Genomic DNA, 23,880 nt, shown 5'->3' with positions numbered 1-23,880 from the left:
GAGACATTTTAAAAATCTTCCCGATCCCAAACTTTTAAACGTTACATTTGCTATAATATATTTACTATATTCACAATTAAATATGTATTTTTCTCAAGTTGGGTATTTCTGAAAACATCTTTTCAACATGAACCTTAGTGCATGAAGTGATGAAATCATCAGTGAGGCTGGCGTAGGTCTTCAGAAGATTAGCTTTAATGCCTCGTGGTGGTTCTATGCTCATCTTGGAGCCATTCTGCAGAATGGACACTGGGAACTTGTTGCTGGGCAGACTAGTGAGCCAAAGGCGGAAGTCCCGGTGGACCTATAGTACAAAAAAAAATCTTACTTTTGAAAATGCGATAAATAAATAAAGTTCGTAGATTTTCTGATAAACAGTCTATAAAAACTGAAATAGCTAGTCAGGTGTGTCAAACTTTGTCAGAATCGATGTTCTCAATGAGTCTTTCTAGAGATGGCATCCAGCTGGGAGCAAGGTGGCAGTTCTGAAAGAAGACCCATTTTCCTTTCTCCATGGCATGGTGCATCAAGGTCTCAGCACTGGGGCCCTGACATACAACAAATACTTTCAGCCTAATATAGTCATTATACTCAAATATACACAGCCTTAAGGCCCATTCACACCAGGAACGATAACTATAAAGATAACTATATAAGCGTCCACACCAGTGGACGATATCGTTCTGTTTATTCTAAGCACGTGCTTGTCTGTCACTTTAAAAGGCTTGCGTTTGTTACAGCAGGATGGATTCTGATTGGCTGTCAATGTTTTTATCGTTCATCAGCTGGATAAAATCATTCTGAAAGTGATTCCAACGATATAGTTTCTCTGTGCCGTTATCGTTACTGTGAAATCTGCTATTCTTTAATATTGACAACGATTTTTAGAACTATATCTTTATCGTTATCTTTATAGTTATCGTCCTTGGTGTGAACGGGCCTTTAGTCCATGTTTAGCTGATATAATAAAAGATATAATACACATGAAAATAAATATAAAAGCCCTTAAAAGGGTATATGCATGTGATTTAGGCAAGTACTGTCTTTGCTCTAAAGACATGAACCTAATGTTTACATTGTTAAGATATTAGTGTAATGGTGAATATATATGTTAGCCAGTTGGTGTGAGCCAGTAGGTCAGGTATGTCACAGTTCTTAGTAGGTGGCACAGAACATTGCAGCCTTTTAGAAACTTTAAATAGGAACTTAATTAGCACTGGGGTGGGAAGTCATTTTTATTAGTGTTCGTAAGGCTCAAGGTCTCAAATGTATGAAGGTGGACACTTTGAACTGACTGAAATGGCATGTAGGACATATTAGAGACAACTAGTCAGAAGCTACAATTATGATAGCAGTTTGTGCATATATTTCTATATTTTGGACGTTCTACGTTATGTTCTGACCTGGCCTTGCCCAAGGGAGATGGCGTTCATCTTCTTCGAAAACTTCATGACCTCTGCGAACTTATAGAGGTCAGCAGCGGGGTCGGTACCAGGAGAAAGCACAAAAATGAGAGCGGTGGAGGGAGACGACTCTTTAAACACCGCAGACAGGTCTGATGTCTGAGAGGCAAGAGAAACATGGTGAAATGAGAGAAATTACAAATCATGACCAAAAACAATGAGTCATAGTGAAACACATTATTAGTATGACTCAAAAATATGCAAATACCTGCTAAAGGGTGAATTAAAATTGTGTCTTTAGCCTCTGTTTATTTAACATTCTAATGTGAAGTTCTTACATAAGCAGTGTGTTGTTTCGTTCCATCAATATCAAAATGCAATTAGATTACTAATGTTATTATATGATTACATGAATGTGGGGTAAATGGAGTATATGTTTGGGTACCTGGGGTTCAATGAAACTCTGACCCAGCTGTGAAGCCACAAAGTCCTGCAGGCCGTGAGTAAGCCGGTCAGCTCTCAGACAGCGAAGAACCAGCAGCTTCTGAAACGAGTCTAAGTCGCTGTCCCACTCACCTGGAAGAGTCTCCCTGTTCACATACAAACACATATGGGTATAAACTGAGAATCTAAACCTGTCACGCACAATAATGATACCATTTATAACCCATTTAATAGGGCTTGCATGTGCGTTTGTGGCTACCTGTGTGGCTGGCTGCTGTCAAATATATTCTTGAAGGCTGATTCATGTTTGGAGAAACTCTCTGGCAGGTTTCTAAAAGTTGGCAGGGCGCTCAGTGCCAATATGTCCTGCCAGGCTCTCATGGACAGCCAGTTTGGAGCAGGATTAGGAGCCTCCTGCTGGGGCCGGCCCCCAGATAACATGTATCGCCACTCAGCCTGTACACACAAGGACATTTACATATAAATGGGTCACATCCAGATATAAGTCCCCAAGATCTCTCTTTACTATGTTATTATTTATTCATCATTATAAACATTGGCAATGATATGACAACGCAATGTTGACTGTTCATTTGTCTGTTCAAGGCTCCTGGATTTATAGTGGAATAAACATTAGCATTATTAACAGCAGCTTGAGTGATAAAGATCAAAAGAAAATGGAGACAGAATCCACTTAATGAACTTTTTTTTTAAATGTCCTTGTGTGGTCTCTGATAATCTCTGGTAAACATTTTCCGTAAATATTTGCCAGATGGAAAGTAAAAAGGTTGAGATAGAGACGAAAGATAGAGGAAGAGAGAGACTTTTAATCCTGTTTTTTCTTTTTATCTCGCTAACCATATCAATCTTGCTGTCATTCATCAGGATTCTGGCACACAGGAGGAAGGCAAACATCAGCTTGTGTTTCTCAAAAAGGCTGCGACAGACGTTACTGTACAAGCTGAAGGTGAAGAACTCATTAATGTTGAAAATACGCTCCTTCACTGTCTCTGTGGGGAGAGAAACCAAGACAGTTAGTTAATATATAAAAGAAGTGATGTCTTCTTGATGTCTTCTCAGTGAAATCAAGAAAAAACAGGGTTCTCAGAGTCATGGAAAACCTGGATGTACCAGATAAACTAATTTTAAAAGTGTGATTACTAGACCTGGAAATGTCATGTAAATTAATAAAACGAACATGGAGCAATACGATTTTATTCATTTTCATGACTTTTTTTGAAGTCATGCCTAGCTCTAAAATATTTTATCGGATAGAAATTCTAAATAAAAAAAATATTTTTTAAAAATCCTTATACTTGATCCTTATCCAGTAAATTACGAACAACTGGAAAAGTTATGGAGCCTTTGAATATTGTTATGGACAATGAGGGGCCTTGAAGTCAAAAAGGTCAAGAAACACTGGCTTAAAAAAACTGTAAGAAAATTTGGAAGGTTCTTCAGTGCATAGTGTTAAAAATAGGAGGGCATGTTCTCTACCTGCTCGCTTTGAGTTGGCAATGCCACCCAAGAAAATACCCAGGAACCACTCCAGAGAGTATTGGTACATGGGGTCCACGTTTGACAGATCTGACACGCAGAAGAAGAGTATCTGGGCTCGGACAGCGACTGGAACATATTCCAGACGTGTGGCGTCAATGTCCCTCTCAGTCGCCTCCGCTGCAGTCACTTTAGCCTACAAAACATTGCTTGTTTGGTATTAGATACTTTTACAGTAGATGCTAAAATAAACAGAAGGCACATTTAGCCTCTCAAGCAAGGAAGACACAAGCATTTCTTTCAGACATACCTGAATTTCTTCGGCTTTGACTTTGGAGGCCGCAAGCACTCTTATCAGTTCCTCGTCATCGACAGGGTTTCCCTCTGAAGAGCTCAGTCGGAACAGGATCTGATCTTCTATCTCCTTTAATTCCTGTTTCATTTGTGCGTTACTCACAATGAGTTGGTTCTTTGCCCCTTCCAGATCAGGTCTCTCTTCAGCTACGAGACACCCTAGTAGCTGATCCTCTAGCCCACTGCATTAACACACGGAGACCCAGCACATGTGAAATTCAGGATCTACCTCACAACCTAGAAGCCTTTATTATGTTTATGTCTGAAGAAATGTAAGAGCAGCACCTGGGGGAGAGGGTGAAGTTAATGAGAGTGACTTTAGTAGAGATCTCGGGTGAGTAATGTGGGTTGGGCAGCTTAGTGGTAATGTACATCTTGAAGTCGTCATGATAGTGAATGACAGCATCTCCGAGCTTTAGAACTATGTTGCCTTCATGGGTATATGTCTGAGGAGCATACAAATCAGTTTTACACTGAAGGCAGCTAAGAAATACTAAAACAAAAGGTTGATTTAAATATTGACAATTAAACACTTTAAAAATAGATGCTAGCCTAGCTATAGCAGGTTTTGAGCTTTATTTTATGATTTATTCACACAAAACAGTGATGTGAACCTGTCGTAGGAGCACAGGGTCCAGTGCAGGGTCTAGATCCTCCCCAACATTCTCCAGCAAGCAAGGCTTCCCAAAGCGGATAGCATTTTCTAAGCTACGCAGGAAGTCCCGGTCACTCAACTTCATCACATCCAATCTGTTATCACGCTCCTGCGGAAACAGAACAAAACAAAGACCATGAGAAAAGTGTAAAAACATACACTACCATTTAAAAGTTGTACTCAGCATGAATGCATTAAACTGATCAAAAGTGAGAGTAAAGACATTTATAATGACATTTCTAAAAATAAAAAAAGGGGATTCTTTTGAACTTTCTATTCATCAAAGAATACTAAAAGTTTCCTGACACTGAAGACTGGAGTAATGGCTGCTGACAATTCAGCTTTGCCAATAGAGGAATAAGTTCCATTTTAAAAAAACATTAAAAGAGAGAACACCTATTTTAAATTGTAATTATATTTCACAATATTATTGTTTTTACTGACCCAAAACCCTTGAATGCCAGTGCACAATTCAGCTAGCTAGTTTTGTTATGTAAGGTAAAAAATATTCTAGTGTAATTCTGTATAATTCTTACCATGTTCTTAATCCACTTGTTGGCCTGTCCCTGCGGATCAATGAACAGAGGCCAGCGCTGAGAGTACTGTGCAATTACTCCATTCTCCACAGAGAGACTATCCTTTGGCAGGCCTGCAATCTACACAAAATTACACACACACATATATATCGCCTTCGGTGTATGAATGAGTGATTGAATGGGTGAATGTGAGGCTATGTAAAGCGCTTTGGTGGCCATAGGTCTGTGAAAGCGCTATATAAATGCAGTCCAGTTACCATATACCTGTATACAGGGCTTGACATTAACACCCGCCAACCCGCCAAATGCGGGTGGATTTTGCTCGTGGCGGGTAACATAGTCACTCCAACTAGCCACTGTGGTGGGTTGAATAATTGTAGTCTTTTCAAAAGGCATCTGAAATAAGTGTGACACTACGACACTACAACTCCCATAGGGCTGTCAACGAATATTCTAAATTCGAATATATATTCGAATAGTTTTAAAAAACAGAATTTCGAAGGTGAAAATGAATATTCGAATGTGGAAAAACGCCCGCGGTAGCAGAGGCGCGGCTGTCTGCTTTGCGAGTGGGCGCGCTGCCTGGGGGGTCAGGGACAGGTAACAGGAAGAAGCGTTAACGTTAAACAGAAACATTACTAAAGTGTAGGCTACTGTAATGACTGAATAGATATTGCATGGATAAGGTAGGTTAGATACAGCAGTTTCATGCACTACAGGCTTCCACTGGTTTGATTATTTACCGTTTCATGTCAAGGAAAAGTTCCATGTTTACCACAGCACAGCTCGCTCGGAGCGTTCAATGTCGGTTCTATATAGGCTAAAAACTTCAATTATTGTTAATAATATTTGTTTCAATCACTGAATGAAGCCTGCTATATAAGAGTCGCGACCTTAAATTGCTTGCACAAAACTCTTGATCAGCACTCAACATTTGCTTATTGTTGTTGTTCATTTAAACCGTTATGCGCAGAGAGCGTGACGCCTCATTCGCGCCGCAAGACCTCCAGACGCGCGTAAACGCGTCTTTACCATAGACTGTAAAAAGGTCTTTACACTCGCGCCAGATGCTCTATTCGCGTTTGGTGTGAACGCAGCATGAAGGTGAGGGTGAGAGAGAGAAAGAGTGCCTGCGAGTGAGTGAGCGAGAGTGAGGTCTGCGGTCTTGGCCATTAGTTGATTTACTTGTTTTTGTGTAGGTAATAGGTTGTCAAATGTGTTTAAACTTAAATAAACTACCTATACAAGTAGTTATGTCTCTTTGTATTAATTTGCCCTGTTATTGACGTAATGCGAGTCATTGACAAAATGCGCAACCATGTTCGAATAGTTCGAATATAGGCTATGTGGGGTTTTTTTGAGAGAATATTCGAACGTCATTTTTGAGCAATTTTGACAGCCCAAATGAGAATTACATGCACACAGTGTATGCCGGTGGAGCTATGTGGCGATATGTAATATAATACATGGTTTTATTTTAAAAAAGGAGCTTTACACACAACCTTATCAGAGCTAATGATAATGACCTGTTTTGTGTAGCTAGTCTTGATTTGGGTGTGTACAGTGGTTTTACATTTAAAAGGGTTGTAAATCTAGTTCAAGTAAATTTTAGCACGCCATAGTCGACTTTTAAAAGGTTATTTCACAAAAACAAAAATGTGGCTAGTAAAAATGCTGTGTGGCTAGTAACTTTGGAAAACCACTAGCCACATTGGCTAGTGAGCAAAAAAGTTAATGTCAAGCCCTGCCTGTATATATAAATAAATAAATAAATAAAACTTAATAAACAATAAACAATAAACAGACTTTTATGTCCATGCACATCACTTAAGTACAAGTACAATGTTGTACAATAAGAACAAAGTTGTTGTACATATGTGTTGGTCTCTAACCTGCCAGGAGCGGATCTTGACTTTGTCTCCTAGTGTGCTGATCAGGTTGGGCTGTTCTGTGTGAGGAACTGTCAGCTCTTTAAAACCTCTAAGCCACTCCTCAGCCATGGCTGAACGATACTCTCCCTGCAAAAATCATACATATTTACATCCACTCTCTATGGCTGAATCTCACAATAAGATGTCGAAGATGAGTTTTTTTCTGCATTATGGTAATGAGAAGACTCTCTAGAATATAGAATATAGAAGAGAAAATAGAATTTCCTATTTACTTCGTAAATTTATTTTGGGGGTGAAATTTGACCCGGACATGTTTTGTTATCAAAAACCCTCATAATTAACGAAAGACATTCAAACATCATTCTACCCAACATGCATTTTCCCTCCCATACTCCCACACACTCACAGTGAAGGGTCCGAGGTAAGCTACGTATCCTGCAGCAAGCAGCACATCTCCTGCCACATTATTCACCATGTACTCCAGTTGCTGTACTGTCTCTCTCCAGCGCACCTTCTCATCAGCCAGACCACCAATCAGCTGCCACACACAACAACATCCTGTGTCTGAACCTCCATGTGCTCAGTATAAACTCAATGTATAATGAACATCAATAGTCATATATCATATTCAGAAAAACAGAAGACATGTACTGTTGCAAATCAGACTGGTATGATAAAGAGATAAGTTTGACAGGCCAATATTACATTAAGTTGAATGGAAAATTAGACAGGCGAGATGGTTTTTCTCCACTCACCTTATCTGCACGGATCAATCTGTTCTCACACAGCTGGCATTTGGCGTCTAGCTCATCTCTCTTGCTCAGGCATTCATGATACTTAGCCTGCAGGGTGGCAATGCCCTCCTCTACAGCTGTTAGTTTCTCCTTAGCATCATCCAGAATGCCCTGTGTTACAGCCAGATCCTCCTGAGCTTCCTGCAAGGCTTGCTGTTCACACATACAAAGAAAGATTAAATATTTAAACATTAATATAATTATTAAAATAAGCCTTAGTTTTGGTCAGTTCACAACAACATGTTTTGTAAGAATTAGATTGAAAATGAACAGCTTTAGGCAGAAAGACCCTACAAATATTTTTACATACAAAAAAGACAGATTGTCCTGAACAGACACAGGCATATAAAATTAAATACACAGGAGGTCTAAGCTAAATAATGGATTTAGCAGAAAGGAATCAAGCTCCTACCCGTTTGGGCTCTACAGCTCTGGCCACAAAATGGTACAAATGCATCGCCCGCACCCACTGACAGATAGAAGTGCAGGCTTTAGACACCTTGGCGATTGAGTCAGTCTCGAACTCTGGGTTGTCAATGTAAGGCTGCACTTGCTTGATAACAGCGTCTGGGATGTTGTCCTGTGGGAAGAAGACAAGTGCTTGGTAAAGGATATTATACACTTTGGGCTAAAATGTTGTAATTAATTATTCTAATGCCATAAATATTTTAACTTTGTGGTAAAAAAAAAAAAAATGCAAATACACTACCATTCAAATGTTTGGGGCCGGAAAGATTTTTAAATGTTTTTGAAAGAAGTCTCTTATTCTCACCAAAGCTGTTTTGTTTGATTAAAAAAAACAGTTAAACAATAATATGGTAAAATATTATTACAATTAAATTTTTTATATTATTAAAATTTTCTTTTTAAGTCAAGTCAAGTCAAGTCAAGTTTATTTGTATAGCGCTTTTCACAATACAGATTGTATCAAAGCAGCTTCACAGTATTAAATTAAAATAATTAGTGCTGGGCAAAGATTAATCGCATCCAAAATAAAAGTTTGTGTTTGCATAATATATGTGTGTGTACTGTGTATAATTATTTTGTATATATAAATACACACATATGCATGTATATATTTAAGAATTTTTATTTATTTATATATAAATTATTTATATATAATATAAATTATGTATAAATATATATACAGTATATACATGCAAATATTTCTTAAATAAATACATGCATATGTGTGTATTTATATGTACAAAATAATTATACACAGTACACACACATATATTATGCAAACACAAACTTTTATTTCGGATGCGATTAATCGCGATTAATCTTTGCCCAGCACTAAAAATAATACAACAAAGTTTGTTTCAAGAGGAATTTATTGATTGATCAAATTAAATTAAATATCCCCAAAATATCCCCAACTGAGCAAGCCAAAGGCAACAGTGGCAAGGAACCGAAAAACTCCATCAAGTGACCTAATGGTGTCCTAAAACTCCATCAGGTGACCTAATGGAGAAAAAAAAAAAAACCTTGGGAGAACCCAGGCTCAGTCGGGGGCCAGTTCTCCTCTGGCATTTATGAGCTAGAGGCCGGATTGTAGTTTGAACTGTAGGATTATATGAATGCCTGGCTGAAGAGATGCGACTTTAATCTAGTTTTAAACTGGGAGAGCGAGTCTGAGCAACGAACAGTATCAGGAAGACTATTCCAGAGTTTTGGAGCCAAATGTGAAAATGCTCTCCCTCCTTTGGTGGTTCTGGATATCCTAGGTATGACCAAAAGCCTTGAATTTAGTGATCTTAAAGAGCGCGATGGATTATAAGGCGATAGAAGATCCGTTAAATAGACTGGAGCTAAGCCGTTTAGGGCTTTATAAGTCAGTAGCAATATCTTATAATTAATACGGAGCTTTATAGGTAACCAATGCAGTGATGATAAAATCGGTGTTATATGATCATATTTTCTTGATCTAGAACTCTTTTATTATTAATGCAGAAAAATGTGCTGGTTAATATGTCTGTGGAATTCATTCATTTCTTTTAGAAAGTTCAAAAGAACAGCATTTATTTGAAATAGAAATCTTTTGTAACACTATAAATGCCTTTACTGTAATTTTTGATCAATTTGATGCATCCTTGCTGAATAGAGACAGAGTGTATTTAGGCCACGCCCACACCCAGGGGGAAAACAATCCAACCGTCCCCATTGACTTTGCATTGCGAGAGGCTGCCTCCTTGTCATTTCTTGCTTCTAACAAAAGACAGACAAATGCCTAAAAGCTGCTGTGTGACAAGGTGTACAGCAAACAAGCTAAAAAACCCAGAAATACGTTTTTATTAGCTCTCGACCCCAAAAAACGAGTGTTTAGGACATAAAAGTGGATACAGGCAGTTGAGACAGAGCGTCACGTGTCTCATTACTCTGAGAACTAACGTACGCCCGCCGGAGGAGACTGTAATCGGCAACACAGGATAGTTTATCTTACAGAAATATAATATATAAAACTGACATTTGGATATTTGACTCACCAGTGACCAAATGTTTAACTTACTGCACACGTAGTGTATTTTAGTGCATACTGAGTGTCAGGATCCCACAATTTACCCATTCGTTCCAGCCTGTATCCACTTTTATGTCCTCAAACGCTCGTTTTTTGGGGTCGACAGCTTATGAAAAATGATTTCTGGGTTTCTTAGCTTGTTTGCTGTACACCTTGTCACATAGCAGCTTTTAGGCATTATTCTGTATTTTGTTAGAAGCAAGAAATGACAAGGAGGCAGCCTCTCGCAATGCAAAGTCAATGGAGACAGTTGGTTTGTTTTCCCCCTTGGTGGGCGTGGTCTTCCGATTATGACGCGTTGCGCTCTGTCTCTATACATTTTTTTCTTAAAAATGTCTCTGACCTCAACTTTTGAACGGTATTGTATGTACTTCAAAATACCACCAAAATCAACAACAGAAAAAAACAACATCTCTTAATAGCGACATTGCAAATAGTAAACAAAAGGGACACGCTTATAGAACTCGCATACAAAATATTCAACCCTACCTTGTCATACTTAAACAGACTCTCCAGAAACTTTCCTGGATCTTGCAGAAGGCCCTTTCCTGCATCCCAGTAGTCATCAACCTTCTCTCCGAGCTTCTCTCCAGCAACTTTCTTAGGTTTGATACCCTTCAGGATGCAGACAGCTTCTATAACCAGCTTCACTCCTTGAGGAGGTCTCTGCATAGCCCTCACCTGTATATCAACAAACACACATTCATCTCCTAATTCCATCTAATCGTTGGATGTATATGTACAAATGTTAACAGAAAATATGACATTTGCACCTCAACGACATCATTCTTTTTCAGGGACTGCAGGCTAGCGAGGGCGGCGTCCATGGCAGGAAGTGCTTCATTCAGATCTTTCTGAGCATCATCAGCAATAGCCTGAGCCACACAAGCCTTTTCAGTGGCTTTAGCCTCCTCAGCCTGCACCGCTACACGGGTCTCCTCAGCTACCACCGTGTCTTCCTACACTCAAACACATTCCCCAGGCGACAAAATTCAAGATTGAGTTTTATTCCACCATGTTTGCATTCATAAATTTTTTATTTTCGATCATTTTATTCACTTTTATTTTCTCCATAGTGACCACAGTGTCCTTGGCTGCCTCCTCCAGCTGAGGCCTCATCATCTCCAACTCTTCCTGCATCTTAGCCACATCCTCTGCTGTCCTCAACAACTACACACGCACACACACACACACACAATCATAAACACTTTTGTATATTATATACAGTAGAATGTACAGTGCAGAAAATAATTGATGTTCCCAAATCACTTTGTCCAGGCCAGTTTTCATTCGCTGACGAGCACTGTGCAGCTCCTGCTTCTTCTGGCCAATCAGAGATGAGAATATGCTGAGGAGCTCCAGGTAACTCTTAGGAGTGACGTAGTTGTAGCGGGAAAGTTCAGCCAGGTACTGCTCACACTTCCTGGACACCATTTGATGGATCTCAACACACATAAGTGCCTGTACAGAGAGACAGCTCTCTGTTACACCCTGTATACATTTACACACACATATCACACACTTTTCCTTACCAGGCTTTGGAGGGTCGTAGGGCTGGCCTCCAGTTCTGGAAGCTCATTTAGGAAAGATGTTGCTACAGACTGTAGTGCCTCCTGTGGCCAAGCACAGAACCAGTCAATGGTGCAGCAGTTGACCAGTGAGGGGAACTGCCTAAGGCGAGCCCGGAACACTTCCCCTACTGGACTGTAGATGGAGGCAAAGAACAGACGTCCTGAGCCACAGTTTCCAACTGTATGTGTTTCAAGCTATATCTCAGTGCTGAAATAGTATGGGAAATCTTTCTAACAACAGTCAAAAAATGCACACCAGATACACTACATCTACACTAATCTTGCACTGAATTTTGCATGCAACAGTTTTGTACAGTGTATTTGTAGCACTGAAATATCAGTAGAGGAATTGATATGAAGATAAACCTCATGCAGAGAACAGTGTGGATGTTGCTGCGGACTCTGTTGATGTAGGCAGCCATGAGGTTAGATTTGGTGGGCTGCTGTCCCATGTCCAGAACCACAGGTTTCATGGTAATCAGGATGCGCTCCTGCTCCTCCGAAGTGTAAAGATTTGGCACGTCGCCTGAGTTCAGGATGTTATTCACGTCCTCCAGGAAAGATTCGCTCTTAATCTGAAAACCAGAAGGGAAGACACAAAAAATTTGTGTTAAAGAGTTGACAGCATGTTGTTATGTGTGTTTGCCAATGGTGACAAGGTGATTTACTTGCAGAAAAATATTTTAGAAGCATTTATTGATAGACTGGAAAGTCCATTAGCCTACAATCAGAGAACTTCATTACACTGTTTCATCTAGTGCCGAGTATCAATACATTCCTTGATGCTTGCTTTTAAGTCAAGTCAAGTCAAGTTTATTTGTATAGCGCTTTTCACAATACAGATTGCATCAAAGCAGCTTCACAGTATTAAATTAAAATAATACAACAAAGTTTGTTTCAAGAGGAATTTATTGATTGATAAAATTAAATTAAATATCCCCAAAATATCCCCAACTGAGCAAGCCAAAGGCAACAGTGGCAAGGAACCGAAAAACTCCATCAAGTGACCTAATGGTGTCCTAAAACTCCATCAGGTGACCTAATGGAGAAAAAAAAAAACCTTGGGAGAACCCAGGCTCAGTCGGGGGCCAGTTCTCCTCTGGCATTGGATAGAGGCCGGATTGTAGTTTGAACTGTAGGATTATATGAATGCCTGGCTGAAGAGATGCGACTTTAATCTAGTTTTAAACTGGGAGAGCGAGTCTGAGCAACGAACAGTATCAGGAAGACTATTCCAGAGTTTTGGAGCCAAATGTGAAAATGCTCTCCCTCCTTTGGTGGTTCTGGATATCCTAGGTATGACCAAAAGCCTTGAATTTAGTGATCTTAAAGAGCGCGATGGATTATAGGGCGACAGAAGATCCGTTAAATAGACTGGAGCTAAGCCGTTTAGGGCTTTATAAGTCAGTAGCAATACCTTGTAATTAATACGGAACTTTATAGGTAACCAATGCAGTGATGATAAAATCGGTGTTATATGATCATATTTTCTTGATCTAGTAAGAACTCTAGCGGCAGCATTTTGGACTAACTGTAGCTTGTTACTAACTGTAGCTTGTTAGTAGTTAGCTTTTACTTGTTAGCTTTTACTACTGTACTACTATTAGTGATGTGCAAACATTTTCACAATTGACCAGTTAGTAGGTTGTCTGGTCAACTAATCTTAAGGAAGCCCTGTAAAACATATATAATATTAATTAGTCATTACTCTAGTCTTCAGTGTCGCATGATCCCTCAGAAATGCTGTAATACAGCTTTAGTGAGCACAAGAGTCTTCTTTAAAAAAACAATAATGAAATCTTACTTACACCAAACTTTTGAATAGTATAATCTCGAACATAATGTGAAAATATTTATAATCTATGATCTCACCTGTGTATCTACAAACAGGAAGGTGATTTGCACATTCTGCAGGCCAGCCTTTAGCATGATGCTCTTGATGTCTTCTCTCCACTCCAGGAGGCCATAGTTCTTGGAGAGTTCAATCTGGAAGCACTCATACTCAGCCCTGACAATATAAAGACAGTCACAATGAGAAAATCTGTGTAGGTAAACAATGAAGCCATAGATGAGTTGTTTAATTTGGTGGATCACTTATGGCCCGTTTCCAAATGGACATATAAATGAATGAATGTTCAATATGTTTTTATGGACCTTTAATGAAGTGGGAGTTTCTCTAGTCACTGATGGTGGGATATAATAGTCTCACTGTAATCATTTATTTGTGGGTGGTATAAAGACATTTTCAATGTCTTTATACCACCCACAATGTCAATGATCAAAAGTATGATCAAAGTCAGCGATCAAAAATATTAACTTAAGTTTAAGATCTGGGCTGGCGGTGAAAAATATAGTGACTAGTTAAATATGTTGCCACTTAAACACATTTGAGCAATAACATGGTTTCTTCGTGTATAAATATTGAGTCTATTGTAAAATGTCACAGTTTATTGATATTGAATGTTGCTCGCATATGTGTTCCAGGCATGACATGACATAATTCTTTTCAGTTCTACATGGGTGGCAAAGCAAAAAGATTAGAAAGCAAGGGACACTTTGGCAAAAATATTGTTAACGTTTAAACAGTTTTAAATCAGTGGGCCAGTATGACTTCTGGTTTAGATAAAATAAAGTCTCATTCAACTGACTCTCATTAGTAATGCTAATTATATTTTTAGGGTTCAGCACAATAAACGGTTCAGCTCTCACATATGTGTGGCAAGCCTGGTAAGGGACTGGCGTCCGCTGCCACCAACCCCTAACAGCAAAGCGTTCCCCATAGGCTGGCGCAGGATACGGCTGATACGACACACATGCTGTATGGCGTCCATGAACAGCACCAGCTTCATCTTAGAGGTGCTGGTCTGGTTATAATCATCCATGTACTCCTCCATCACATGAACCAGCTGTATTAGGGCATAAGAAACAAAACTTCAAAGGACCATGTGGTTTTTAAATAAATTATTTTTTGCAAAATGCTTGCCAAAATATCAAAGCAAGCAAAATGGCACAATAGTAAATAGGTTTAAAAAATATATTTCAGGAGAAAATGTGACTGGTGGTTGCACATGCAAAAGTTTGAAGTCTGATACATTTTTCTGGCATCATTCATTTCTGTAGCAAGCACCATTAATATGTAACTGAATAAATGCAAGGCAATATACGCCCCATTTACCTTTTCTTTATCATCAATAAGCTGGTAGACTTTAACAGACCCGGGGAGCATGAAGTCTCCATATAAGACTGGCTGATATGGGACCACCTCTTCGATCTTGCACCCAAACTCCTGTATGTGAGTTTGGAGGAGCTGGTCGAACCACTTCCTGTCCTCATCACTGACCAGTCGATCTTGGAACACCCTGCAGCTCTCATGATACCAAAGCTGCAATAGCTGTATTTTATTCTGTGTAAACAAAGATTATACAATTTTATGAAGATCTAAATATATAAAACATGAAATATCTGAAAAACTGAGGTTTATTAATGGTGGTACCTCTATTTTACCAGCCTCTGCCATCAGGATGCCCTGGAAGACTTTCGAGAGGTCCCTCAGGTTGAACGTATAGTGAGATTTAGCAGGTGTAGGTAGGAGAGCAGAGGTAATAGTGGAGTATACCCTGATGGTAGCATCCACTAGTGACTCACTGAATGGTTTCATTTCTGGAATTTTCTCTAGAAATCATAGACACAAAATGAGCTCATGTGAGAAAATTATTTTTGCAAGTGTGACATATATACATCAATATAAGCTCAAAATTGACATTAAACAATACATTAGTAACTTATATTTTTATATTTAACGTATTTTTGTTCCTCTTTTGTAAGTTGCTTTGGATAAGAGCATCTGCATAAATGTAAATATTTGTAAATATCAGTAAGAATTTTGACATTTAGTGGTGACATTTCTTTCTCTTCCTTTTCTCTGTCTATCTTTTTGTCTCTATCCCTTTATCAAGCTTACTGCCTGGGTCTTTTTTACTCATATTTCCATCAGTTGAAAAAAAACAAAAAACAGAATCCATTTAGATCCATTTAAAATGCTACCAAAGCTTCTGACTGGTGTTTCCTGTTGAAACCCACATTTAAACGCATTCATATCTAGAGTCCCGCATGATGACTGTCACTCACCCATCCAGTTCCCCAGGATGGTGGAGAAGATCTTCCTCTTGCTGGTGTCCTCCATCTCAGTGAATGATAGGAAGTTGAAGTGGCGTGTGAAGCGTTGAGTGATGGGGTTCCTGCCCCCACCGGGGGGACCCATGGCACATGCAAAGTTTATGTCAACAATGTTTTTAAATGTGCCTGGTAAACGCAGAAGACAAATCAGACTTAACAGAGTTTGTATAGAGTTATGTGTGCACATGTTTGTATACTACCGTTCAATGTTTAAGACTTTTTAACGTTATTGAAAGAAGACTCTTATGCTCATCAGGGCTGCATTTATTTGATCAAAAATACAGTAATATGCAGTACTGTGAAATATTATTACAATTTAAAACAACTGTTTTGTTTTTTATATATTTTAAAATGTAATTTATTCCTGTAATGGCAAAGCTGAATTTTCGGCATCATTACTCCAGTCTTTAGTGTCACATGATCCTTCAGAAATCATTCTAATATGCTGATTCAGTGCTCGAAAATCAAAATATTTTTTTTTTTCTTATTATCAATGTTGAAAACATTTGTGCTGCTTAATATTTTTGTGGAAACCATGTTACTTTTTTTTCAGGATTAGAAGAAAGTTTAAAAGAACATTTATTTTAAATAGAAATCCTTTGTAACATTATACATTTCACTTTCACTTTTAATTAATTTAATGTATCCATGCTGAATAAAAAATATAAATTTCTGTACTGACTCCAAATTGTCAAATCGTAATGTATGTAAACGTGCAATGCATAGAAGATTTGCATTCTTAGTAAACACACCTATCTGTTTCCTGTCATACCAGCCACCGTGATCCATCCACTGGCGCAGCAGTTCAATGGGAGGCTGGGCTCCATATGTTTCCAGCATGGGCATGTTCAAATCATCAATGAAGAAGATGAAATATTTTCCCAGAGGAGGCCCAAACACACCCTTACGTCTGTAAGTAAGATATATAAATTCTAAATTTAATGATCAAAACGATTAACTGTATGTACAACAAATTAGTAGTTCAATTCAATAACAGACTGATGAGAGGAAGAGATAGAAGAAGAACCTCCTGTCGAGTTTGCTGTCAATATAGTCTTGAGTTTGGTTGCAAGAGGTGCGAGCAGAGAACATAAGGAAGTGAGTTATGTATTCAGCAGGCATGTTCTTGAGGAGCTTGTCTGATATGGTGAGGGTCTTTCCTGTGCCAGTGGGCCCAATGCACAAGACCTGACAAATCAGAGAAGGAAACAAGCTTAGCAGCACATATGTGTGGCATTAAGCTGACTGTATGTTAAAATGAGACTCAGAAATACCTACAGGCTTCTTATTAGAAAGCAGCATGTCTATCAGGAAGGACATGCGAACAGTGTTGACAGTGGGCACAATGATGTCTGAGTATCTAGTTTCTGGAGTGATGACCACTTTCTGGGCATATTTCATCCAACTGACCCACTGTATCTAAAGCATTTGAATAATCAGATGAATGCATGTTTATTCATTTAAAAATGATTTATTAACCTAAAGCAGAAAAAGAAAAAAGTTTGTAAAATTTATTTAAATGTTCCAAAAAACATTCTCTCACCTTCCTCTCTTTACCCTCCTCCTCATCATCAAAATGACTTATTCCTGCATCATCTAAATGGTAATCGTACACTAGTCCCTCCTCAGGGAAACACAATTGGACCTGAAAATCAAACAAATGAGGTTTGCAAAATGCTTTTCGCTCTGAATAAATAAACTTACATAAGAGCAATAAAAAAAAAAAATATGATTTGAACACTCTCTGGCACTTCTGTTTAATTATCTACAGCATGTAAATCATTGCTGGTAGCACTGAGCTTCATGATACATTTATGCTGCTATTGACCTTTTCTACAGTCATCTTGCCCCTGAGCCAGGCACTGAAGCGTTGGCAGCTGTCAGCATCTCCTGTAGCTCCAACACTCCATACGAGTGCAAAGATAAACCAAGGCTCAATCAGCTCCTGCAGCCGAGACAGTTTCTCCTGGGAAAGAGGCTTCTTACCCTGACCACACACGCACAAAAAAATCTGTTTAACAATGAATAAATTAACAAGTCTAACCACTATAATACTAAAAAGTTATCTGACCTCTCGTGGGATGAAGGGCTCAAAGAAACAATCCAGTAGTTTGAGCAGAGAGCAGGTGAGATTGCTGTCCATGGATGTGATCACCTCCTTCACCGATTCTCTGACAAACTTGATAGAGTCCTGTAGATACACATTACAACACATCAAAATCCTGATAGACAATTAACTACATGCCTTACATTATATTGACTATGTAAAAAGATATTTGAAAAACAGACACAGTCTCTTACTGGACCGAAGCCCTACACCAACCTGACTTACAAAATAAACCATTCACAAACATATACTGTATACTGTACATCCACATATGTTAATACAGAAATAAATAGTTAGGAATAAAACAGAAAGGGACTTGATTTATTTGATTCTACATGTTGGGGTAGAAAGCTATAATATTATGATTTTTTTTTGGTCAATATTATTTTGAGCAGAAAGGTAATTTCATAGGCAGAGAGTTATTGATGACAAATGATTAATATAATTTCTATTTTAAAATATCTTTAAATATTTATTACCTGACTACTAATGTTAAAGTTCAAATGTAAAGTTCATCATTCTTTCCAATAACTCTAATGAAGAATTTGGAAAAAGACAAGTTCTAAGAGGTACTAAGAGGAGTTAAGAAAGTAAATACTGTTTAATGTTCTGTTTTAATTCAATTTAAAACATTCAATAAAACCACTGTAAGACAAATCACCTGTAAAAACCTTGCGAAGAGAGAGTTGAGTTGATCTGTGTAGGTCTGAAACATGCCAGGGATAGTACGGAGCCAACACTCAGTGAATGGAGTCAGACCCAGTATACTGGGCTCAAGATACACCATGCCACAGCGAGAAACCGTGGCAGGAGATGCCACTGCCAAATCCTGCACCTCAAACATCATTGTCATCACCTGAGGGCCAAAATGATGTCAGAAAAACCCCCCAGAAAATTATTATAGTTACACAAAGGAGGTACAAAATGGAGAGTCAGAAAGTGTCCAATAGCAGAAATTCTCATACATCAGAGAGTTTAATGATCTCTCCAGAACTCAGACACAATTTCTTGTTGTCATCCAGAACCGTGTTCATGTTCTCGATCCACACAGCATCCACAGGCCCATCAAACATGTACCACTTCTTCTCTGGGTCCATGGAGGCAGCTCCATCCCGAATGAGACAAGACAGTATACCATCCGTCCTGTAATCGAATAGTGTGTGTTACTTTTAACAACCTGTACAGTATTGTTAATACAATTAATCCAGAGTGCACTCACCACTCATGAGTAAGCTGGTCGAATTCTCCGTAAAGCTGCCCCATAGTGATGGACTTTGGGTTGAGTATATAGGTCTGTACAGCCTCATATACTCCTCCACTAACTGAGGGCTGGCCTTTCAGAGCTGTCATGGCTGCTCCCAGAACTTCATAACACTACAAGTATGTGAGAGTGCATATAAGAAAAACTAATTCCAAAATTAGAATTAGGAATTTTTGTTGCAGCTTGTTCATTTATGCATTAGCGAAGCTTACCTTAGTTTTCCCAGAGCCTGATGGTCCTACCAACATTAGACCGTGTCTGACTACAGTGGTCTCGTATAACTGAATACACTTGGTTATATAGCCTGTAGGACAAGAAAAACATGAACCATGACAAAAGTAGCATTTTGTACTTGGATTAAGCACTGACAATTAATTGAGATTTTTCTAATTTTAGCATTAGACTATATGCAAATTATATCAATTGTATCATTCGAGCAAGACCTCAAAAATGTTTAAAGCTAATGATAATACCAAATAAATTTATTTTGTTTTAAACCAAAAGTTATTTTGCTAAGGAAAGATGGTTTGTTCTTATTTTCTCCTCACCATTCACATCTTTAAGGCACTTGTTTGCACAGACGTTCCTTATGGACTCCTCTAGGGTACCATAGTCAATTGGCTCTTCACGGATCTTGGGGAAGAGGTCGGACACAATGCCATTGAAGAGCTTGAGGTCATCCTGAAGAAACTTTGGCACATTGACATCCCTGATGGCACGTAGACATATCAGCTCCTGCATAAATCATGCAATCAGTTTAGCCACAGACAGTTTTATAATTATGATGCTTCAATAAGGGATCAAGCAGCAGAAAAAAGGTTCAACTATTTTTTAAGGAATATTGCAAACACACCTCATTCATGTCAGGATTTTCCCTCTTTAAGTTTCCAGCTGCAGAGATCACCGTTTTCACAGCTCTCATCCCAAAATCATAATGATCCTAATAAACAATATGCAAAAAAGTGAATTTCTTTTTCTTTCTGTTAGATTTACCGAAAAGTTATAGTACTAAAATAATTCCTGTAAAACTGGAAACACCCATGACGTAAAGGTCAGACCTGTGAGCTGAGCTGTTCTGAGGACAGTTTAAAGGTGCTGGTGATTTTTTTGGACAACAGTTTGGCATCGCTGAAGCCGAACGAGTAAAGAGAGATCTCTGCTATCATGGCATAATCAGGGATCATCATAGCCACAGGACGGAAGAGGGCCTGAGGAACACACACAGTTCAGTCTTTTTGTATATATTGAAATGTCTTTTAATTTGAAGGTTTAGATTGCTGTTGGCGAGCTCTGTACCTTTAAATTATCAGGTAGTTCAGTACGACCAGCATAGCCAGGGTTCATAGTGATGAAGACAGCACAGGACGGAACAAGGGAGATTTCCATCCCTTCAAATACAAATGTCTTCACCTGAACTCAAGAAAAACAATACCAGGTTTTTCCAGACCTTTTGATCAATGAATTTCCCTGTCTTTTCTAGTCTTTCATGATTACTGGATAAGGTTTTGTAAAAAAAAAAAAATGACAAGAAAGAAACTAAAATCTATGGCCCAGTTTCACAGACAGGGCTTAGATTAAGCCAGGATTAGGCCTTAGTTCAATTAGGGCATTTAAGTAGCTTTTGTAAATGTACCTTAGAAAAAAACATTACTGGTGTGCATAAGACAATGGCACTGATATATTTTAATATATTTCAATACAAGTTGCTTTCAGTTAAACATGAATTTTAGTCTGGGACTATGCTTAAGCCTTGTTTGTGAAAGCGGGACTATGTATGAGTGTTCCAACAAACACGACTTCTGTCCCTAACATGCATATATGACAGTGTTTTCATTGTAGATCTAAGCTGTATGCTCAAGTGTGTGACTTTACTCACTCTTTGCTGCTGGGCTTTTTGAATGGTTGTGATCTGTTGAGCCACGACTGATAAAACCTCCACGTCTATTCGATTGAATTCATCAAAGCATGCCCAGGCCCCTGAACTAGCCAAACCTTTGAGAAACTTGCCCATGGCTATGAAGTCCAGCTGATCAGAGCAATTAAAAACTACAGTCTGGATGGCCAGAGCTTTGCCCAGGTCTTTAGTGGTCTCCGTCTTCCCAGTACCTGCAGGGCCCGCCGGGGCGCCTCCAAACTTTAAGTGAAGCGCACCAGTCAGGGTTAGATAGCACCTGTGTGGTGGACAGTGTATATAATTTATTTCTAACAAAGATGACAATATCCTTCAAAAGACTTTCTTTTGAAAACTATATGTATGTATTAATGAAGTTCAATTTTCTAAATGTCACCTGTCTGTCAATGGCGTGATAACAAGTCTTCCTGAGTTACCAAGGTACTCATAACCATACAAGAACTCAGCATTCACTGCTCTGATGTACAGGTCATCACGCCAGTAATATCTACAAACACACAAACACTAACACATGTCTAAAAATGTATACTTTTTTCAGCTAGGATGCATAAAGTTAATCAAAAGTAACAGTAAGGAAATGTATTGTTACAAAATATTTCTATATAAAATACATGCTATTCTTTTGAATTTTCTATTGATCAAAGAATCCTGAAATGTAGCACAGTTTTCATAAAGATATTAAGCAGCACAACTATTTTCAACATTAATAAGAATATAAGAATATAACATAATATACTGTATATATATATATATATATATAAATAATATAATTTTCTGGGTAACACTTTACAATAAGGTCTCATTTGTTAACATTAATGTATAAACTAACATGAACTAACAATGAGAAATACATTTGTTACAGTATTTATTAATCTTTGTTAATGTTAGTTGATAAAAATACAGTTGTTCATGTTAGTTCACAGTGCATTAACAAATGTTAGCAAATACAACTTTTTATTTTAATAATGCATTGGTCAATATTGAAATTAATATTAAGATTAATAAATGCTGTATAAGTCTTGTTCATTCTTAGGTGTTAAGTTGTTAACTAATGGAACCTAATTGTAAAGTGTTACCATTTTCTGGATTATATATTATATAACCTCAGTTGGCTGATCCACTCAAAGTCATTGACACTGGATACTTCCTCCTCCACCAGCTTGGCTGCCACATCTTTAGCATGCACTTCAATCACAATAAGTGCCGAGAGTATCGATCGCTGCATCATTGACAGGCGACCCCGCACCAGCTGGACCAAATCTCCCAACTGTTTGTGAATATACAAAACTTTTATTTGGATCGGAATGTTTCCATTTTAAAACCTACAAATATGCAGTGTACAGGGAAATTTTCACATGGAATTTTTAATTGTTTGCATTCATGGAAACGATCTATACCTGCGTCTGTAGCTGTGGATAAAGCCGATCTGCCAGGTCTCCCTTTTCCAGAGACTCTGACACCTCTTGGGTCCAAAATGTTTGACAACCAGCTATCACCACCTGACCGGGCCAGGACAACACCCACTCTGTGCGAGGATGCTGCGGAGACGAACAAAGAGATTTGACTCTTTATATCAGTACAATCAACCGCCACTGACAACATTAACTACTTACAGTACGCAGGGGTGTCAAACTCAGTTCCTGGAGGGCCACTGTCCTGCAGAGTTTAGCTCCAACCCCAATTAAACATACCTGAATCAACTAATCAAGGTCTTTTGGATTACTAGAAACTTCTAGGCAGGTGTTTTGGAGCTGGTTGGAGCTACACTCTGCAGTGGCCCTCCAAGAGCGGAGTTTGACACATGTGACTTACAATGATAATACAAATAGTATTTAGATTGTGTCAAAAAAAAATCTAGTGCATTTGAAAGTTTATAGTGATTTATACCTATTAAGGGTACCATTGATAAAAAACTAAGAAAACAGCATACACTAACCTCAACATAGGCTTGCAGTGAGCGACTGATGTTGTCTCTTACACTGGCCTTCATGGAGTTCTCCACTTCCCGCAACCAATGCTCCACATTCCCAGAAGGAGACACAGGAATGGACAAACGGACTTCTTCTCCCTCACCAGAGTACATGTGTGTGATCTGCAGATCTGACTGGAACTGGAGCTGCATATAGTACAATAGATTTCATAATCTGTGGCATTAATTAAATCATTATTACTATATAAACCAAAATTATATTGATATTTTCTGCCATGCTAATTATTTGAATTTCTAAAATGGTGAAAATAGTAAATCAGATCAGTTTTCTGTAAAAGAGAACCCACCCGAGCGATGTTCTCAAAGCATTTGCGGAGATGTGGCTGCACTGCTGTTGGATCTTTAGTCTGAGATAGAATCTCCAGTAACTCATCATCTGATAAAAAATAAAATCTAAACCCAGAAAATGAAGAGAGTTTTAAAATAATTCCTTATACAATCATAGTGATCATGCACAGATAAATTTAACTTGAAAGTGCTAAGAAATTAAATGCTATATTAAAATATAAAATGTTAAATGCCAAATTATTGTTTAATGAATTGGGCCTACCCTACTGTTCATGAATAAAACCATAAAAACTGATCATTTTAACCTAGGGAAGGCGCTTCGTTTGGTCTCCAGGTATTCACTCAGTCCTTTCTGCACAAGCTCCAGTAAATTGTTACAGTCCTTGAGACTGGCCAATAGACGTGGTTCAGGACACACCTCAATCACCTAGACTCATAAAGACAATCACATTTCAATTCTTTAATGAACCACTGCCAAA

At 38.4% G+C, this 23,880-nt stretch overlaps 1 protein-coding gene and 1 long non-coding RNA gene across 2 annotated transcripts in view; one reads left to right on the top strand and one right to left on the bottom strand.

Annotated features, from left to right (window-relative positions):
- dnah1 (dynein, axonemal, heavy chain 1) overlaps positions 1-23,880 on the bottom strand; it is a 42,539-nt gene that overhangs the window by 5,394 nt on the left and 13,265 nt on the right. Inside the window, exons 23-69 of the mRNA XM_082155512.1 lie at positions 23,707-23,828; positions 23,401-23,506; positions 23,060-23,239; positions 22,521-22,661; positions 22,227-22,390; positions 21,500-21,610; positions 21,088-21,382; positions 20,508-20,621; positions 20,270-20,419; positions 20,065-20,151; positions 19,760-19,946; positions 19,424-19,515; positions 19,170-19,324; positions 18,916-19,093; positions 18,612-18,806; positions 17,915-18,034; positions 17,672-17,830; positions 17,387-17,488; positions 17,122-17,262; positions 16,871-17,031; positions 16,596-16,753; positions 15,796-15,969; positions 15,161-15,339; positions 14,843-15,070; positions 14,377-14,573; positions 13,540-13,675; positions 12,034-12,242; positions 11,629-11,800; positions 11,366-11,557; positions 11,156-11,266; positions 10,870-11,055; positions 10,586-10,777; positions 7,988-8,155; positions 7,537-7,728; positions 7,188-7,319; positions 6,782-6,907; positions 4,890-5,009; positions 4,313-4,462; positions 3,984-4,144; positions 3,655-3,880; positions 3,345-3,540; positions 2,706-2,857; positions 2,107-2,303; positions 1,849-1,993; positions 1,404-1,562; positions 417-548; positions 134-304 (exon numbers count right to left, since the gene is read on the bottom strand). Of these exons, the coding sequence (XP_082011638.1) occupies positions 134-304; positions 417-548; positions 1,404-1,562; positions 1,849-1,993; positions 2,107-2,303; positions 2,706-2,857; positions 3,345-3,540; positions 3,655-3,880; positions 3,984-4,144; positions 4,313-4,462; positions 4,890-5,009; positions 6,782-6,907; positions 7,188-7,319; positions 7,537-7,728; positions 7,988-8,155; positions 10,586-10,777; positions 10,870-11,055; positions 11,156-11,266; positions 11,366-11,557; positions 11,629-11,800; positions 12,034-12,242; positions 13,540-13,675; positions 14,377-14,573; positions 14,843-15,070; positions 15,161-15,339; positions 15,796-15,969; positions 16,596-16,753; positions 16,871-17,031; positions 17,122-17,262; positions 17,387-17,488; positions 17,672-17,830; positions 17,915-18,034; positions 18,612-18,806; positions 18,916-19,093; positions 19,170-19,324; positions 19,424-19,515; positions 19,760-19,946; positions 20,065-20,151; positions 20,270-20,419; positions 20,508-20,621; positions 21,088-21,382; positions 21,500-21,610; positions 22,227-22,390; positions 22,521-22,661; positions 23,060-23,239; positions 23,401-23,506; positions 23,707-23,828 (7,521 nt within the window). The remainder of the gene's footprint in view (positions 1-133; positions 305-416; positions 549-1,403; positions 1,563-1,848; positions 1,994-2,106; positions 2,304-2,705; positions 2,858-3,344; positions 3,541-3,654; positions 3,881-3,983; positions 4,145-4,312; positions 4,463-4,889; positions 5,010-6,781; positions 6,908-7,187; positions 7,320-7,536; positions 7,729-7,987; positions 8,156-10,585; positions 10,778-10,869; positions 11,056-11,155; positions 11,267-11,365; positions 11,558-11,628; positions 11,801-12,033; positions 12,243-13,539; positions 13,676-14,376; positions 14,574-14,842; positions 15,071-15,160; positions 15,340-15,795; positions 15,970-16,595; positions 16,754-16,870; positions 17,032-17,121; positions 17,263-17,386; positions 17,489-17,671; positions 17,831-17,914; positions 18,035-18,611; positions 18,807-18,915; positions 19,094-19,169; positions 19,325-19,423; positions 19,516-19,759; positions 19,947-20,064; positions 20,152-20,269; positions 20,420-20,507; positions 20,622-21,087; positions 21,383-21,499; positions 21,611-22,226; positions 22,391-22,520; positions 22,662-23,059; positions 23,240-23,400; positions 23,507-23,706; positions 23,829-23,880) is intronic.
- On the top strand, positions 5,164-6,569 carry LOC309487720. Its single transcript, XR_014201909.1, has 2 exons — positions 5,164-5,937; positions 6,009-6,569. It is a non-coding gene; the product is annotated as an uncharacterized lncRNA (long non-coding RNA).

The sequence above is a fragment of the Leuciscus leuciscus genome (assembly GCF_965113295.1).
Source record: "Leuciscus leuciscus genome assembly, chromosome: 23".
Taxonomy (NCBI): domain Eukaryota; kingdom Metazoa; phylum Chordata; class Actinopteri; order Cypriniformes; family Leuciscidae; genus Leuciscus; species Leuciscus leuciscus.
This window is presented reverse-complemented; position numbering and strand designations above follow the sequence as displayed.